At 53.3% G+C, this 17,016-nt stretch overlaps 1 protein-coding gene across 2 annotated transcripts in view; it reads left to right on the top strand.

Annotated features, from left to right (window-relative positions):
- Capzb (capping actin protein of muscle Z-line subunit beta) overlaps nt 1–17,016 on the top strand; it is a 102,077-nt gene that overhangs the window by 83,816 nt on the left and 1,245 nt on the right. Inside the window, exons 5-9 of one of the 2 annotated variants that reach the window (XM_060379185.1) lie at nt 6,522–6,663; nt 6,976–7,092; nt 13,523–13,588; nt 14,255–14,331; nt 15,197–15,309. In XM_060379185.1, coding sequence (XP_060235168.1) covers nt 6,522–6,663; nt 6,976–7,092; nt 13,523–13,588; nt 14,255–14,331; nt 15,197–15,299 — 505 coding nt within the window. In that variant the 3' untranslated portion in view covers nt 15,300–15,309. The remainder of the gene's footprint in view (nt 1–6,521; nt 6,664–6,975; nt 7,093–13,522; nt 13,589–14,254; nt 14,332–15,196; nt 15,310–17,016) is intronic. The other variant, XM_060379186.1, reaches the window with a different exon arrangement.

The raw sequence follows: 17,016 nt of genomic DNA, 5'->3' as shown, positions 1-17,016 counted from the left end.
AGTCAGAAGAGCACCCCTTTCCAGCCCCTCAGAGTTACGGGCATCTGCAGTTCTCTGAGCTGCACACTAATGTATGTGGGGCAGCTCCTGGTTCCTCCTGTTGGCTGGAGGTTTGCAAATCAGGAGTTTGTAGACAGTGGGTATAAAAGGAATGTCACAGAGACATGCAGCCGGCTTTAGAAACTTCTTCAGGCACACTGGAGGCTCTCCTCATTCCACAGCTAAATTTGAGTTGCTCCCATCCGTGGGAAGCAGGTCCCTTCTTGTATCACGACGTGAAGGGTAGTCCAAGAAACCAACCACTGTTGGTAGCTGAAGACCTGGCGGTTTTAGTATGGGGGGGGGCGTGAAGGTACTGTCTGGGAGCTGGAATTTCAGTCCCTGGTTGTTCTCCTTCCCACAGACTGTCATGAAGTGTAAGAATCTTGTCTATGTGACCTTGTCCCTGATGTATCTGTATCATGATGATAGTGAAAAATGTCTCAAAGGCCACCTGTCACAGTCTTGTGTTGCTGTTTAGTGAGATCTCGGAGGCAGAGCAGACCATGTCTGTGACAGAAGGGCGTTTAGGAGGCAAGGGGAAATGTTCTGAACCCGAGGGCCGCCAGCACTGCCAGCCTGGCACCAGATGATGAATGGGGTCTACAGTTGAGACAGCTCTGACGGTTTCACTAGACCCTTAGGTAGCTTTGCAGCCAGCTTCCCTTAGCCATTCCCTCTGCCTCTCAGAGGCCTTGCGACCTCCCTTTGTCCTGGTCAGTCTTCAGCTTGACAGAGGTGCCAGAGTGTAGCCCCTCCAGGCTGACCTCAGTTTCCTCCGCTCTGCAGCGCCTTTGCTCGGGCCACACCATACTCTGTCTAAAAGGCTTTGCTGTTCCCTGGGGGAGGAAGCTGGTCCACAGAACCCAGAACGTGGTTGCTTTCTTGTCTCACCCCTTCCTCCCATATCTACTGTGGGAGGGTCGCCCACAGGCTGTGGATGACAGCAGAATCGGAATCCAAGTACAGGGTGGGAGGCAAGGCGCTGGCAGCAGCTGAGAGAGCAGGTGTCGGTATGTGCCCGTGTGAGTGTGGCGTGGCAGACAGGGATACTGACGCAAGGCTTATTGTAGACTGGTAAGCCATGTACTGTTCTCCACTGTAGGAAGGACTGTGTGAGGAGTGTGACATTCCTGCTCCAGGTGGTTGTAGGAGGCCCCAGGGATTGGACTAAAGTTGTCGGGCTTGGCAGCAGGTGCCTTTCCCTGCTAGGCCATGTCACTGGCCATGCCCAGTGTTTTTACGTGGGCACTGGGGATTCAAACTTAGATTCTCATGTTTGCACAGAAAGTTCTCTTACCCACGGAGCCATCTCCCCAGCCCCACACTTTTTTTTATATTTCAGACATGGCCTTGCTGAATTGCCTGGGTATCACTTGAACTCTTGGCCTTCCTGTCTCAACCTTCTAAATGATGGGTGCACAGGTGTGTGCGGCCAGGCCTAGATATCTTGGTTTTATTTAATCTGGCTTCAGAAAAAAAATCCCCACCTACCATCTTTGAGTCTTAAGCCCCTACTGTAGCTGGGTCTGTGGGCCTGGGTCAGCTCCCAGCAAGTGTGTCCTGGCATGGCCTTACCACCTTTCTTAAAGGCTGTGCCCAGGACTCAATTCATTTGAGACCTCTGTCATCAGACCTGGCCACTCTCCCAGGAGGCTGGATTGTCGGCCAGCTTCCAAAGCCACTCCAGGCCCATCTCCTCATTCCATCTGCAGCTCAGACTGGCCAAGACTGCCAATTAGGTGGGTCACACTTAGAGCTCAGGTTCCCAGAGCAAGTTTCCATCCAAGGCTCTGCACACCTCGGCATCAAACACTCTGAGGCCAGAATACACTTTAACTTCTGTGAAGTAGGGCATTTTGAGTGTGCTGTGTTTTCACTTTTGTGTTCTGCAGTGCAGACTGTGGTGTGGGCTCTGTACATGACTGACAGTGTGCATCTGGAAAGGGGTTCTTGGGGACAGGTCACCTGGCACTCAGGAGAGAGCTCATGATCCAGTTTAAGGATCTTAAGGGCAGCAGAGAACGCACTCACCTAGTGCATAATGGTGACTGGCAAATGGCCAGTCCCCCTGAGGGGCTTGCCTTGCGCCTCCTGCCTCCTCCAGTGCAAAGGTGTGCCCTTGTACCCCACTTACTAAAAGGATGACTTTGTCATTCTCAAATGGATGGATTAGAGCTTCTTCCCCTGAAGCCCCCATCTCTCCAGTCCCAGCCGCAAGACCAGCCAGTCACTCCACAGGTCTGTTCTCCTTTGCAGATGCCAGTGCCACCAGGCTTCTGATGGCACTTATGACATGTGGCTGATGGGTGTCTGTTCCTCTGACACCAGCAAAGCTGATTTTCTACACACACACACACACACACACACACACACACACACACACACACACGCTCTGGTGATCTGTCATTGAGTCTGCTGTGAGGCTTCTGGGGTTCTACCCCTTCATGGCCCAGCCTTGTCCAAGATGACATCTCTGGTCTTCTAAGAGGTGGTTCCTGTCTCCTGACCTGAGCAGGCCGCGCCATTTTGGCTGTGTTGATTTCATTCCTGTGTTGTTTTCATTTCCACTGAGGTGGGAGACCCGAAAAGAGCCTGTGCTTTCCTCTTTTAAGGAATGTTCTTTATTTGACCTTGCTGTATTAGCCCATGTGTACCCTTTCTCTCCTGGACCCCTTCCCCTTACTCCTTAGAGAACCGGAGCTTTTGAAATTTTCAGGACCTCCAGTTTGAGCTCCAAGTTGTATCAGCTAGATCCCCTACCCTCTCAGAGCTTGGCCACATTGGATCCCACAGTCTTGTTGACATGCAAGGCCGGAGAGCAGGCCTGGAGCCACTGCAGAGCCACCTTATTAAAATAACATGTTAGCATTTAAACAATATTAATACTATTTGACTCATTAAATGTACAAAGGCCAATCAAAATGCTTCCATGTGTGTGTGCTGTTAGTTCTGGCGGGAAACGCCTCCAATGGCTTCATGTGGTTTCAGACAGCATTTTAGCACATTCTTAAAATACCCACAAAAGCCTTTATGTAAAAACTCATAAATGTGAACCACATAAAATTATTTTTTTCCTTGTTTCATGTCACTATGATCAAAGTACAGTAGGTAAGAGTAAATTTTCAAAGCCTTGTTGAGGTCCTTCTTTAATTAATGCTTCACGCGCAGAGTAAAGCCATAAACCATATAATGGGGGGACAACCGTCTGTGCACCCCACAGCCACCTCCCTTCTCACAGTGCTTGCCAGCAATGCTGGGGCTTCTGCATGATTTCAAAATGGCCCTTCTAATCACCCGGCCTTCAGTCCCTCTGTATCAGACCGTCACGTTGAGACTTGCAGCCCCTTGACTTCCCAGAGGTCCCTCGTGGTGTCTGGAATCAAGTCTGTTCTTGAATTGCTGTGGTACTAGAGCCCTGTCTGAGGAGTCTCAGCTCATCCGCCCTGACCCACAGAGAACACCCCAATTCATGGGGAGCAGGCAACTGGCAGTGTGGCTCTTATGGAAAGTCAGATGGCCAGTGGGAGTCCTGGGACACTGGCCACTGTGGAAAAGGGCTGGAGACGAGCTGCCTCGTGAAAAATGCCACACTCGACCTGGCACCATTCCTTACAGTTACATAAAAGTCCAACATCTCAACGAAGACTGGAAGGAACTTTGGAAAAATCAGACTTGTGGGAAATGTCGATGCACGGTATTGTGGGCTAATTTTTAAATTTCTTTTTTTATGATGTTCTTGAAAAAAAGCTGCTTAACTCAGGGAGGGGAACTCACAAGGAGGTCACCCTTGGGCTTGCATTTTTTGCCTCTCTCAGTTTCAGCATTTTGAAACTTTAAACCCAGCCTGTGTGGCTCATAGGGGAACCTGAGGATACCTGAGAGAAACTGCCCAGAGCAGAGGCCAGGCTTCCGCTGGGACAGCCCAAATGCTATTGTTTTCTGGAAGAACACAGACCACTGAGGGTGGCTGTTAGGTCATCTAGAGCTTTTGAACTGGTCACTGGATAGTGTTGACAAAAGCTTTCAAGGCACCAACATTTATGCCGGTCCCCACTGAGGCAGCCTGAGCCAACACGGGAAAGAGTGGTCCCACAACAAGAGCAGCAGTGCGTGGAAGAAGGATAGTGGTGGCCAGGACGCTGGGCCAAGTGGGTAGAGCGAGAAAGAAAGAACCGGCAGCCACAGCCATGGCCTCAAAACATGAGAACATGAATCAGAATCTCTTGCCTTATCCCGCAGGGTTGGCCTGGAGGTGACCAGTCCATCTTTGCACATCCAAGGAACATTCTAGAATGCCCTGGTATGCACCGCACACCCTGTGAGAAGTGGCTCCTCAGGTCCCAAAGCACAGTACTTTGTTTCCCTTGTACTAGGGGGAGAGTGGCATTTGCTGAGTTTCTGAACATGAAAAAGTGGGTCCACGACCTCCTTGTAGGCAGCATCCTGAATTCACAGAGTGATGGCCCTGAGCACTGCCCCACAAATGCCCATCTGTACTCGAGGGCAGCATGGACTCTGGCCAGCCCTTGGGCAGGTGAGCTGTGTCCCACCCTGGCTGGTGGTTAGGCAAGACCAGAAATTCAGTTTGATTCCTCCTTCACAGTAAAGGTGCAGGAAGTGGCCCTGTCACTGAGGGCTGGGCCCAGTCCTCTGGGAACTGTGAGTGGAGGAGCAAGGATACGGGAGCAGAGTGGAGCCTCCTTGGGGAGTTAGGGGTGGAAGGTAGAAAAGCCATTGCACCTGCACTGTGTGAATTTGGGGGAGGATCTGTGTTGTTGGCAGGAGGGGAACTCTTTGATCTTCTCAGTTACGCTCTGGTGTGTGTCTTGTTGGCGGGGCAGTGGGGAATACTGTTGGTTTGTTATTGAGTCAGGTTCAGATTGCAGAAATAGTATAATGGCCCTTGGTGCCTACAAGGTGCCCCTGTGGGTATCGAAATCCTTGGATGCCCAAGGCCTTCATATAAAATGACAGGATAATTACAGAGGACCTACATGCCTCTTTCCATGTCTTCCAAGTCACTTTAGATTTGTTGCTGTGAGAGCGGGCCTTGCTCTGTAGCTCCATCTGGCCTAGAGCTCAATGTGTAGCCTGGTCTCAGACTGCTGGAAATCTGGCCTCACCTCTCAAGTGGCACTTGCACCCAACGCCACCAGGATTTCTTAGTGTGCGAAAGCTCTGGCGCTGAGTCAGCAGCAGTTGCACGGTCGTCTCAGTGAATCACAAGAGGAAAGTGTGCACATTTGGTACACATGGCATTTTCCTCCTTTCACCAAAGCCCACGGATGTGGAGCCATAGGTATAACTGACTCCCCAAAGACTTCTGTCTTTCTCTCCCCCTCATTCTCTAGCGTTAAGATTTTAGCATGTGGCTTTTTTTTTTTTTTTTTTTTTTTTTTTTTTTTTTTTTTTTTGTAAAACAGCTTTACTGTAGCCTAACCTACAGGTGCTCTTTAATTTTGACTGTATTTCATTTCAATATCAAGAAATAATTTTCACATATCCTGGCCCAGGGCTGGATAGTTAGAGCCTGACTCTTCAGCCAGAAACCACCCTCTTCACCCCAAATAATCATGTGCTGGATGTCCACTTTTTTCTTCAACATCCTGGCCTCTGGTCACCCTCCCTAGCATATGGTTCCTAACTGCATGGGTCATGGGCAGAGCTGGTCAAGAAACTGCTGGCACCAGCCCATGTCTGCCAAGGCCCTGTTGCCATGGTGCCAGCCTGAGCTCTGCGAGTGTGCCTGTTGCACTAATGGGCTTTACTAGGGTTCTGTACTGAACTTTATGTTGAGGAAAATACTAGCCACATGAGGTATGATTTCCCGGAGTTGTGCTGTTTGGTTGTCAGTGGCGTTTGAGGTCACAGTAGCTGACCTCACAGGTCTTCGCAGCTATCTGTCACCCTTGGATTTGCTATTCTAGCCTAATGGCCTCTTCGTTCTTCCCCTCCTCTCTTTTGTTGGATCATGGACTTTCCAGTGTTGGCTGGACCTGAGGAGGAAGTGCTGTCCCCTACACCTCCCTTCATTTCTGTTGGGTTTCTATAGCAAGTCACTCTGAAAAACCAGCATGATTCCTTGTGGCTCAGGATGTGGGCTTGTCAGACAGCCTTCCTGAGTTGATTCTGGAAGCATCATTTTCCAGTGATGGCCAGCTCTGTGCTATGAGGAGGGACGTACTGTGCTGGATCTTGTAACTGGCAGGAAGCTGAAGCCCAGAGACGTTCATTAAGCTTGCCAAAGACACAGAGCTCAAGAGACTTGATTTTCCCGGCTTCTAAGGCCTTGCTTTCCTGCCTCCCCAGCCATAGGATGGTCAGGCCAGGTCAAAAGGTCAGCCTTGGCATCTGGCCTGGAGGGTCCTTAATCCTAGACAGGTGTCTAGGTCATCATCTGAGCGCATCATTGCTGACAACAGTCTGGGACCCCAGAGCTTGGCTTGGCATCTAACGGTCCGTGGGTGTCTCTCTTGCAGATATTTTGAAGGTGGAGTCTCATCTGTGTACCTCTGGGATCTGGATCACGGCTTTGCTGGAGTGATCCTCATAAAGAAGGCTGGAGACGGGTCCAAGAAGATCAAAGGTTGCTGGGATTCCATCCACGTGGTGGAAGTGCAGGTATAGCAGCCAGCTGGTGGTCAGTGTCCCAGTACAGGCCACACCCTGCAGTTCAGCCCTGCTCTCCAGATGCCACCACAGGGGTCAGGCGATATGTAGAAGCCCCCAAACCTGCCCAAAGCCGATTGGGTGAAGAGAAGTCAGGGTGACAGTGATCACTGTTGCTGATAGTCCCCTGAGAGCTGAAGGCACGATTGCAGTTCTGCCCTGTAAAAGCCAGGGGGATTTTATAAGGGAGGGGCGGTGGCTTGGGGAGGGGGACCCATGACTCCCTCCTCAGCTCAGGTTCACGATGTTATGTTCTTGTCCCAGGAGAAGTCCAGTGGCCGTACTGCCCATTACAAACTGACCTCCACGGTGATGCTCTGGCTGCAAACCAACAAATCCGGCTCGGGCACCATGAACCTGGGAGGCAGCCTGACCAGACAGGTAGGGCTTCCACTCCAGCCTCTCGCCAGTGCCCACTGGTGCCAGAAGCAAACGGGCCCTTCGCCCTGATTAGGGGGAGTGCGTGTGGTCAACTGCCAACCGTTCAGCTAAGGGGATCGTCAGATTCGCACATCGCTGTCCTCTGGTCTGTGCGATAGCTGGCTGCCTGCTGAGGTAGGACTGGGTGATTTCTGGCCTCGTGTCTTCCATGCTCACGCATTGCAGTTTGTGAGCAGTCAGGCTGTGGGCTCTGTGTGAGCTGCTCCGTGCAGTTCAGTCCTAGCTGCTTGCTCAGAAGCCTGGCCTGAGCTCCCGCTTGTCAAAAGCAGAGAGTGCTGGGTGGGGAACCTGGATCTGCATGCCCGCTCTACAGCTGTGTGCACATGAAGGTTTGCCAAGCTCTGCCTCTCTGTTGCTCACCTGTCCTTTGCTTGGGTGTCACTAGATGTCCCTTTCAGGCTGTGAGCAGCACGTAGAACCTGGACTTTCCGGCACTGTGTGCCCTGGCACAGGCTTCTCTTAGCATCTTCGTTAGGAACCAGAGGCACCTAAGCAGCTTTCAGTCCCTCAGTAGTCCATCCAGAGTTTCATGCGTATAACCTGGCACTATTGGGACCCCTTACACACCTCTCCATCCTAGGAGAGGGCTTCACGGCACTGTGCACTGAGGTAGGAAGCCCTGTGCATGGGGAGCAGCTAAACACAGCAAAGTGAGCAGAAGCGCTCAGAGCCTGCTGCAGAGCCCTTCTTTTTCTTGAGAGTCTGTCTCCAGAAGACTCTTCTTAACAAGGCTGTTCTGCTGGGGGCCAGGGTGAGGCTCAGTGGTAGAGTGTTTGCCTAGAAGGCTCATTTCACAGCAGCAAAACCACCTTTTTGATAGCTCTTTAGAAGAAGCACACATCAGGAAAGTTTGGGTTGTAACCCTTTCTTAAGTAGGTTTGCATTCTGCAAGCCTCAAGGTTACCTTACATGCATTTGAAAAACAACAGTGCAAGGCCAGTGCCAGCCTGCATATCTGGGGTGCTGCTGGAGCCATAGAGTCTCCCCTGCAAACTCTTCACCACCTGTGCTATGTCGATGTATAAAGGCCAGAGGGAGCCTAGGTCCTCTAGACCCATCCCAGAACCTAGCACTAGTACTCAGGGCGGAGCTCATCCTGCTGTGTGGACATGGGCCCTCGGCTTCTCGGGCCCTTGACATGGGCAGGCCAGCCAAGTCCTTGGGCAGCCAACCCCACCACAACCTGCCCTTCCCTTCTCCCTGCCATCCAGTGAATGGGTGGGAACCCCTGAGTCCATCTGGAGGCTGCTTCCTGCCTGCCTCACTGCTGTGAACTGTCTGTAATCACACCCAGTGTACAATGACCTGAACCACACATTCAGTCGACCATCTTTCTAATAGTTTAAATCAGCGCTGTCAGCCTATGGCCAGCATCTGGCTCCGGAGTGCCGTGCTCAGCAGCCCTGCCAAGCCAAACTCGGCCTGCTGAGTGACTGTCCTCAGCACACCTTGTCTGCATTGCTTCTGCTGCCTCATGCCCTCGGGGCTTTACTGAGGAAATCCATGCCTCTGTCATCATCCTCGGGGCCAGAGTCATAACTCATCCAGGGTGCAGTAAAGCTGAGGCTCGCCTCCAATGTCAGTAATTATAAAGAGGAGGAACCACGGGAAAAACAAATGCACGCTAAGAAAGCACAGCTCCTGAGTGAGCAGGGCAGTGGGGCTGAGGGCCTCAACTGGGAGGCCCAGATGAGCCCTGGAAGTTTTTCTGTGGTTGCCTTGGATAGATGGTAAGGGTTCCAGGAAGGTCGGGTAGATCAGCACACAGCAAGCAGACATGGCTGCATGGCTATCTTCTTTGTGTAGATTCTAGGCAATTGCCACTCCCATTTAACAGGTGAGGAAACGAAGGCTCACACCTCTAAATAATTGACTAGAACAAAAGTGGAAGAGCCGAGATTTGAACCCACATGTGTCTAATACAAATGCCCTTCCTCCCATACACTCTTTTGGTCAGAGCTTGGGTGGCCTCCAGTTGTGAATGATGGGGTAAGAGGGTGGTCTCCCCCCAACACAGACACACGCGCGCGCGCGCACACACACACACACACGTACACACACCGTATTTTTTGCAATGGGTAAGCTGAGGGTTTCCTTCCACTGTCACCCCCCCCCCCCCTCCACAGTGTCAGGAGGAAGGCAAGCCCCTCCTGTAGTTCCTGGAGCCATCTTACCAGGCACTGACCCTGCGTGCCATTCTGTCCAGCTGTCAGGGCAGTCTTCATCAAGGATGAGCAGGTCCCTCTTCTCCCCAGTATTGTTCTCCCCCAGGCCCTTCCCTCATTTCAAAGTTTCCCAGGCCCTGTGTACAGGAAGGCCAGGAGCTGCTCTCCTCAGGGTCCCCGTCCCAGGGGTAGTTTAGGCTTGCTCTTTGCCCTGTGTTCCTTATATCATTTCTGGGAATGCACTGAGGGAGTTGAGAGCCCCTCTTGGTGGCACCTGTCACTGAGATAAAGGGCCCCAGCTGCATGTCCCTGCTGGTCAGGATAGCCTGCTGTGACCCTACCTCCCGCCCCCAGCTTTGCCTCGCCCTTCAGTGTGTCCTTTCGTTGCCTCCACTCAAAGCTGTCTCTTGGGGACATCAGTTAGATGGGAGATAGTCTTTGGCAAATCCCTGCAGCTGTAGGGCGGTGGGGACGGCAGCCGAGGCCTTTCTGGAAGCTCACTGCTGCCTCCTCACATCCTCCTGCCAAGGCAGAGGCCACATGTGAGGGAAGGAGCAGAAGGTGCCCCCTGGCAGGCTGCCACAAAGGCCCTCAGCAGGAAGGCCTCGGAACAAGTGAAAAGGCGCTGCATGCCAAGTACTCGCTATGAAAAGGAAGCTGCTTGCAGAGGTCACCCCGTGTGTGTGACAGCGGAGACGTGGGAATGAGGCGGACCGTAAATCTCTGGAAGGAGAGCCAAAGACTCCCATCCGGGGCAGGCCCTGCAGATGGTTGCTTCATTTTCTTTACAGATTCTAAATATTTAGACACGAAGGTGGAATGTTGTATTGCGTGGGGAGACTGGGCTCATTGGTCGTTTCCCACCAGACCCCGCTCCTCATCAGCCACAGGCACTCCACCGTCTTCAGGAAAGGCCTCCCTGACCTGGGCTTAGCAGCTGGGCTGGGCAAGATATTTTTGTAAGAAGACAAGGCCTGTGGCCCTTCTTTGCAGATGAAGGGAACGAAGGGTGAGGCAAGCTGTTAGGAGCCGGCCTGCCTTGGGAGCACAGCCGCTGGCAGCAGGCTGTGGTCCATGAGGTGCTCTGGATGGTGCCATTTGAGTTGAGTGTCAGATGGCCTGAGGCAAGGAAAGCCGGAAGGAAAGCTGGGGCGACACCATCGCCCACAAGCCTGCCCTGACTGTGGAAGGCAGGGCAGGAGACGAGGGGGCCAAGTGTGCTGGGGCTTGAGGCAGATGAGGTTGGAATGGACCCCCCCCAGAACTTCTGAACCCCAAGTTGTGGTTTTCCTTGGCATTTCTGGTAAACATATACAATATCTACCGACCAGAGAGGTTGTCTCAAAGAAAACAGTCTTCAGAATCCTCCAGAACTTGGTCCAGGCTGTAGCCCCATCCCCTCACAGCCATGTGACCAAACAAAACTCTCACTTTCTAAAACTTTGTGTTCTGTAGAGTTGAGGGCTTCTTTTGAAACCCTGTGCCACGCTGGCCCTTGTTTCCACTCAGTAAGGAATCGCTAACTCTGCAGCCCCCACGTCTTCCAGAATATGCAGCCTCCATCTCAAAGGTTGGACAGTTCTCCCTTCCTAGGAATGCAGCTGAGCACTGGCAAGGTGGCCTGACCCAGCCTCGTGTCTGTGGCACAGGCTGGGCACTTGGGCCATAGGGCCCTGGGCATGGTGCTTGCTTTAACAGATTGTCTGTGTTGCTGGGTATACCCGGGCACCGCATATAGGTGTGCAGTAAAGGCAAGGGCATGGAGGCTGAGGTGCACCTAGGGTATAAGTTAGAAGCCACCACCCCAGATGCTGAATGAGGTTCCTGTTGACTGAACTCACTGAAAAAAGATACTTTGTGGCAATGGGAAACACCATCCACCCCTGTTTGAGGACAACAGCCACCAGATCCAAGCACTTACTTCTGTCTTTGACATCTTAGCCACAGAGAAGAGGAAAGGGTCTTGTTAGGGACAGGCAAATTAGGCCCTGACTCCAGACTCGGTTGGAACCACCTTGTGGAACATCTGTGCTGCCACAGAACATAAAAAATGTTTTCCTTCTGGCAGCTGCTTTTATGAGGGTGTAATAATATATGCATTACAAAAATAGTTCTGTTCCTGGTGGGTCGGTGCTGCCAGCAAGCTGACCCCAGCCAGGTGTGGAGAGGAGGGAGGCAGTGGGGGCGGGCAAGGGGGCTATGGAAACCGCCTGCCTGTGCCAGGATCTTCAGCTTAGAGGCCCCCTGTGTGCTCCTGGGGAGTCCATCTGCTCCCCTCCAAACACTCTGTTCCTTAGAGGGCCTAGAGGGTCCAGCCTTTCTCTGCTGGAAGGTGGCTCTTGATTGTGAAGCACAAAAATGGGGATGAGGTACTGACGATTTGCCCAGTGGCGAGAGCTCTTTACCCCTAGTGCTGTGCTCACCCAGGGCTGCCACACTCAGTGAAAGAGCCCGGGAGAGACCTCAGAGCTGGAGGGAAGCAAGGATGGCCCTCTGCATAGTACAGGGGACTGAGACTGATCTGGAAAGGTGCCTTCCTGAGGCAGAGCCACCACCAGAGCAGGTCCTGAGGCTGGACACAGCAACCACGTTCGTGTAGGGGGTTGGTTTTGAAAAATTCCTTTTAGAAATTGGGTGGCGAGCCCCATCCTTTCAGGTGTGCTCCCCAGCTTTCTTCAGTACACACACTGGTCAGTACACACAGTCCAACACAGTTGTCTTAGCAGTAGGCTTTCACTCACAAAGATGATGTCCCACCAGTGACATGAGGGGCTGACCACAGCTAGAATGGGACAGTGGCAGTGACAGTTACGGCTGTCACTCTCACTACCCCAACTTTGTGACGACAGTTCTAAGACTCCCTGGGACCTCTTGCCAAAGAATGCCCATTACTCTTACAGCCCCCCATCACCAATCACCACAGCTCTCAGCCAAACCCCTGGCTAGTACCAGAACTGTGTCCTGCATTTGAGTCATGTGGCTCTGGAAGGCCCTGATGCCAGATGATGACTCTAAACTAGATTCTCACCTTGCAGCTCTGCACTAAATGGTCATCCCACTTCTTCCTTCTCGGCGGGCCAGAAGTAACTAGAGTCTAAGCAGGTGCCTGTCGTGGATGTTTAGAACCTGTTGGCCCACCTCTGCCACACGGTGACAGATTGCAGGCTGGCTCAGCCCTGCTCACATCCTGGTGCTCCCCCGCCCCGGCTTTACTAGCTCTCTTGTCCTGAGTTCTACCACACCTTGACCTCTCAGTAGCCCTTGTCCCACCCAGGAGGAAGGAATGCAATTAGCAACAGTTACATATCACTATGTGGGTTCTGGGAATTGAACCCAGGTCCTCTGGAGCTCGTAGCCCCTGTGCCATTTCTTCAGTGTCCATGTTGAGCTTTTAAATACTTAACACTCTCCTGGCTCGCTGTGTATCTGAAGGTGAGCCGATCTCTCCTGTACACTGTTGTACCCTTGTCAGAGAGGTAAAGCCTACATCAGGAAAACCAGACACCAGCAGATTCTCATCTCTCCCTGCCAAGTCCTCCCTTCATGCATGCAGAGCTGGCTGCTTTCCCTGTGCCCTCTGTAACCCAGGAGCCTGACGCTCCCCTGCCCAGCTCCCAGCCCTGGAGTGGTGAGGATGCCAGCTCTGTGGTGAGGTGGCATCCTCCACAGCTGTCCACATGGCTGTGGACATGTCACTGCATTCTGCTGGCCCCAGAGTCTTTTGCTAACAGGTCTCTGAGTCCCTCCCAGCTGACAGTGTCCCAGGGCTGCCATTGCTGGGCTGGTCAAGATGTGGCAGTGTTGTGGCGCAGGAAGGGTTCCAGTGTCACACCAGGCCTCACCCAAATCTGAGTAGTAGCCTGTACCTGTGCCTGCCAGGACTGATGTGAAGACAGGCACAGCCCAGAGCGACCTGTCCAGTGTGGCCCTTTGCCCTCCTTGTTGTGGCCCTAGGAGCTGAGTGGGGAGTCCATTCTCAGAGCAGCATCAAGAGACTGCCCTAGAAATAATAGGGTTTCAGGATGTCTGACAACTGGGCTGTTTGCAGCCCAAAACTTCAGTCCTTTGTACTAGAAAGGTGGCCATGTTAACAACAGCTCCACAGAGCCACCAGGGCCAGAGGACTGACACCACGCAGGGGCAATGGTGAGCTGGCTGGTTCTGGAACTGTGGTAGTCTCTGACTAAACATTTGTGTCTTTGCAGATGGAGAAAGATGAAACTGTGAGTGACTGCTCCCCACACATAGCCAACATTGGGCGCCTGGTGGAGGTGAGTGGTCCCTGGCTCCCCGTGCCCTGGTGTGGCACAGGTTAGCCTGCTCCTCCGCCTTCTCCCTCTTGGCTGCCGCTCTTCCTGCCCTGCCTCGAGTGTTCTGAGCTTTCTTCTATGTGGTTGCGAGCAGAGCTCAGCTCTAGGCCCACCCACCCCAGCACCCCCGCTCAGTTGCTGGCCTGGGAAACATGAAAGCCCTGTTTCCCCTGATCACTGGGTGTGAACAGTGATCTGAACTCAGGGTGGAAACAGATTGCTGGAACACCAGGCCTTGGAGCAGCTTCACTTGTGGCCGCCACAGCCTCGCCTGTCACCACGTCCCGTTTGGAAGTCGGGGATGTTGTTTGGACTAGAAATGTGTTCTCTGGTTTCACAGAACTGTTCACAAAGTTGGTGGCCAGGCAGCGCTGGTGATGTGGTTTAGACCCGCTCACAGCCGTGGTCAGAACTGGCTATCAGCCCCTAGGTGTTGGCTTCCTCCATGCCTAAGGATAAGAAAGACCCAAAACACAAATTATAGGTGGGGTTCTGGCAGCCGGTTCAGCGCAAGGGAGCAGTCCCACAGCACCCCACTGTGGCCAGAGTGGGGACTGCAGGGTAGACAGTGGGTGTGGGCCTCAGGGTTCCTGTTTGCCATCTCCACTGACTCACCTCCCTTCCCAGGACATGGAAAACAAAATCAGAAGCACGCTGAATGAGATCTACTTTGGAAAAACAAAGGACATCGTCAACGGGCTGAGGTAATGTTCTGAACAGGGGGCTTGACTCCTCTGTGGTTGTGGGCCTCCCAGATCCTCATCACAAGATGTGGTCGGGGATCGCTGCGCAGTTCGAAAGGCCTAGAATCTGGTCAGCACTTTCCATGACCTCTACCAGTTCTGTTCGCTGGGCTCATTCAGAGGCCCCCAAACAGAGACACCGAAGAGAGCTGAGCAGCCTGGCTTGGAGTCCCACTTGAGGCTCCAGGCAGGAGGAAGAACCCAGCTGGGGACGGGAACTGACTGAGGAAAGGGTGAATGGGCTGGCACTGGCCTTGGAGCCACATGGCTGGGATCTCATCCCAGCTCTTTCGTCCTTCCCTACACTTTTCTCAGTGGCCTTGTCCTGTCGGGAAGGAGGGTGCCAGCAGAGTTGGGAAGAGCTCTGCACCCCAGCTCTGTTGTGAGTTTGTGGGTTCTGCTGTGCCTCTGGGGCCCAGTCTTCTGATGCCATCCCCCGGCCCAGGTTTTAAGAAAGGCAGGGTGTGACTTGTGAGCGTGCTCAGCAGGCTGACGTAGGTAGACATTTCCTCCTGGTCCCGAGTATCTGATCAGGCCTGACACTTGGGGGCTGTGGTACCAAATGCACCGAATGTACCGCTCTCCTGCCAGGCCAGCGTCTGCTCTTCCCAGTAAAGAAGGAAATAGGAGCGTCTCAGCCTGTGTGGAGGCAGGTGTGAACCCCCAAAGACGGGGAGCACTGCCAGCCTCTGTGATTGAGGGGAACACAGCCCCAGTGCGTGGCTGCCTTCTTCTGTCTTGGCCTTTGCCGTGGCTGCCGGCCTCTTGTTCTACATTGCTGCTGTTCTCCTGCTGCGGCTTCACCCTCTCTGAACACTCTCTGTAGATCTCTTGACGCTCTCCCCGACAACCACAAGTTTAAGCAGTTGCAGAGGGAGCTTTCTCAAGTGCTGACGCAGCGCCAGGTCTACATCCAGCCTGATAATTGAGCCGATCCAGGTACCCCGCCGGAAGGGCGTGAGACCTTCCCACTAAACAGGACTCACCAACCTGCCAAGACCCTGCCACTAACCTGTGTCCGCCCACCGCCAGTGGGCAGCCACATTAACACGCAGCCTCAGCCCCACGAAGTGTGGGCACGCATGTGTGGTGTGTGTGCTCTGCACTCTGGGCGAAAGCCAAGGTGGGCTTTTGCTCCTGAAGCTCAGTCTGTAGCACTACCACAGCCTTTCCAACAGAGGGCACTGTGTACCCCCACCACACCCACACCCACACCTTCCGTAAACTCACACACCTCAGATCTGTTAGCACACCCAGCTCCTCCCACCTCTACCAAGGATCCTACGATTCCCAAAGCTACATCTTAGGACCCCTTGGGCCGCTGACTAGGAAAGCACAGTCTCCCCCTGAGTGTCTTGACAGTGACTGCTCCCCAGGTCAGGCCAGCACGCCTCCAGCCTGGGCACTCTGTACCCATGCTGCGTGTACCCACAGCCTTCCCGTAATGAGCTGCAGCTGTCCTCCAGCAGGCCATGCTGATGGAAAGGAAAATAATCTTGCTTGTTGACAGTGGCCAAGAACCATGACTTGGCTTGTGGCAAATACAGATGTGCAAAGGCACTCAGCATCTCAGAGTGGAGGAGGGGCTTAAAACAAGGCTCTAGGGACCTGCAGTCCCCGGGGCTGGACACCAGAGGCCTGGCCCAGACAGGGACCTGTGGGATTTACAGTGAGGCTTCAAGTTGGGGCCCACCCCCCACCCCCTGCCACTGCTGATGGGGTCTGTGTGGTCCATGTGCTGACCTCAGGTCCAAGGCAGTGGTCAGTCTACCCTCAGTGCATCTCCGTCCCCACGCCCCAGCAGAAGAAAGCCCTTTAAAAAGGGACACTGCTGCTGCCATCGGTGGCAAACCAGGGGAGGTGTCCTGAGGAGAGCCCAGCCCATCAGCCACCCCAACCCCAGCTCCGCCTGAGCCCTCATGCTGCTCCTCTTGCTGCTACACCAGCCCTCTGGTGAGTTCTTGGGATCCTGAACTCCCAAGAGGAGGCAGATGTGCACCAAGCAGCATCGGCTCACGTGCAGCTCCAGTGGCTTCTTCGCTCAGGTCCTGTCCTCACAGTCTTGAAGACTCCTCTTGGGGCAGTTTCTTGCTTCCCCTCTCTGTCCCACTCTGTCTCACCTTCCCCTGTTTCCAGCACTTGGGGACAGACTTTCCAGTATTGCCTCTCCCTGTGTGAACTTGAGCCACTTCTGAGCATGCCACCCTGCCTCTTCCACTGCTTCTGAGCTCTCAACAGTTGCTGCAAATAGTTTAGTACGCTCTTAATTAACGGATGTGTTGGGAAAAGAACTGCCACAGGAGACCTTTCTCTGACTCTGTTTCATTGCCTGATCTGGAAATAAGGCCTAATGGTGAAGATCCACCCTGAGATGGCTTCCGAGAATTGAAATACATGTAAATTGAAATTTACTTTGCAAATTGTAACTCTCTCCAAGCCTTAGTTGCTCCAGCTTTGGTCAAGGGTGCATCCCCGCTGCCCCAGGATATGACAACAGGGGCCCAGGCTCTGAAGGGGCTGCCTTTTAGAATGCACACTTGCAGGGCTTTGCTGGGCTGGGTTTGCGGCCAGCAGCCCTGATGTGCAGCAGAGACTCTGTCTTGATCCCAGTGGTTCAAGCTGTGCAGAGGCTGGTTCCTAAGCACT

Source organism: Meriones unguiculatus, chromosome 3, assembly GCF_030254825.1.
Source record: "Meriones unguiculatus strain TT.TT164.6M chromosome 3, Bangor_MerUng_6.1, whole genome shotgun sequence".
Classification (NCBI taxonomy): Eukaryota; Metazoa; Chordata; class Mammalia; order Rodentia; family Muridae; genus Meriones; species Meriones unguiculatus.
Note: the sequence above shows the minus strand (reverse complement) of the source record. Positions and strands in the feature narration are given on the sequence as shown.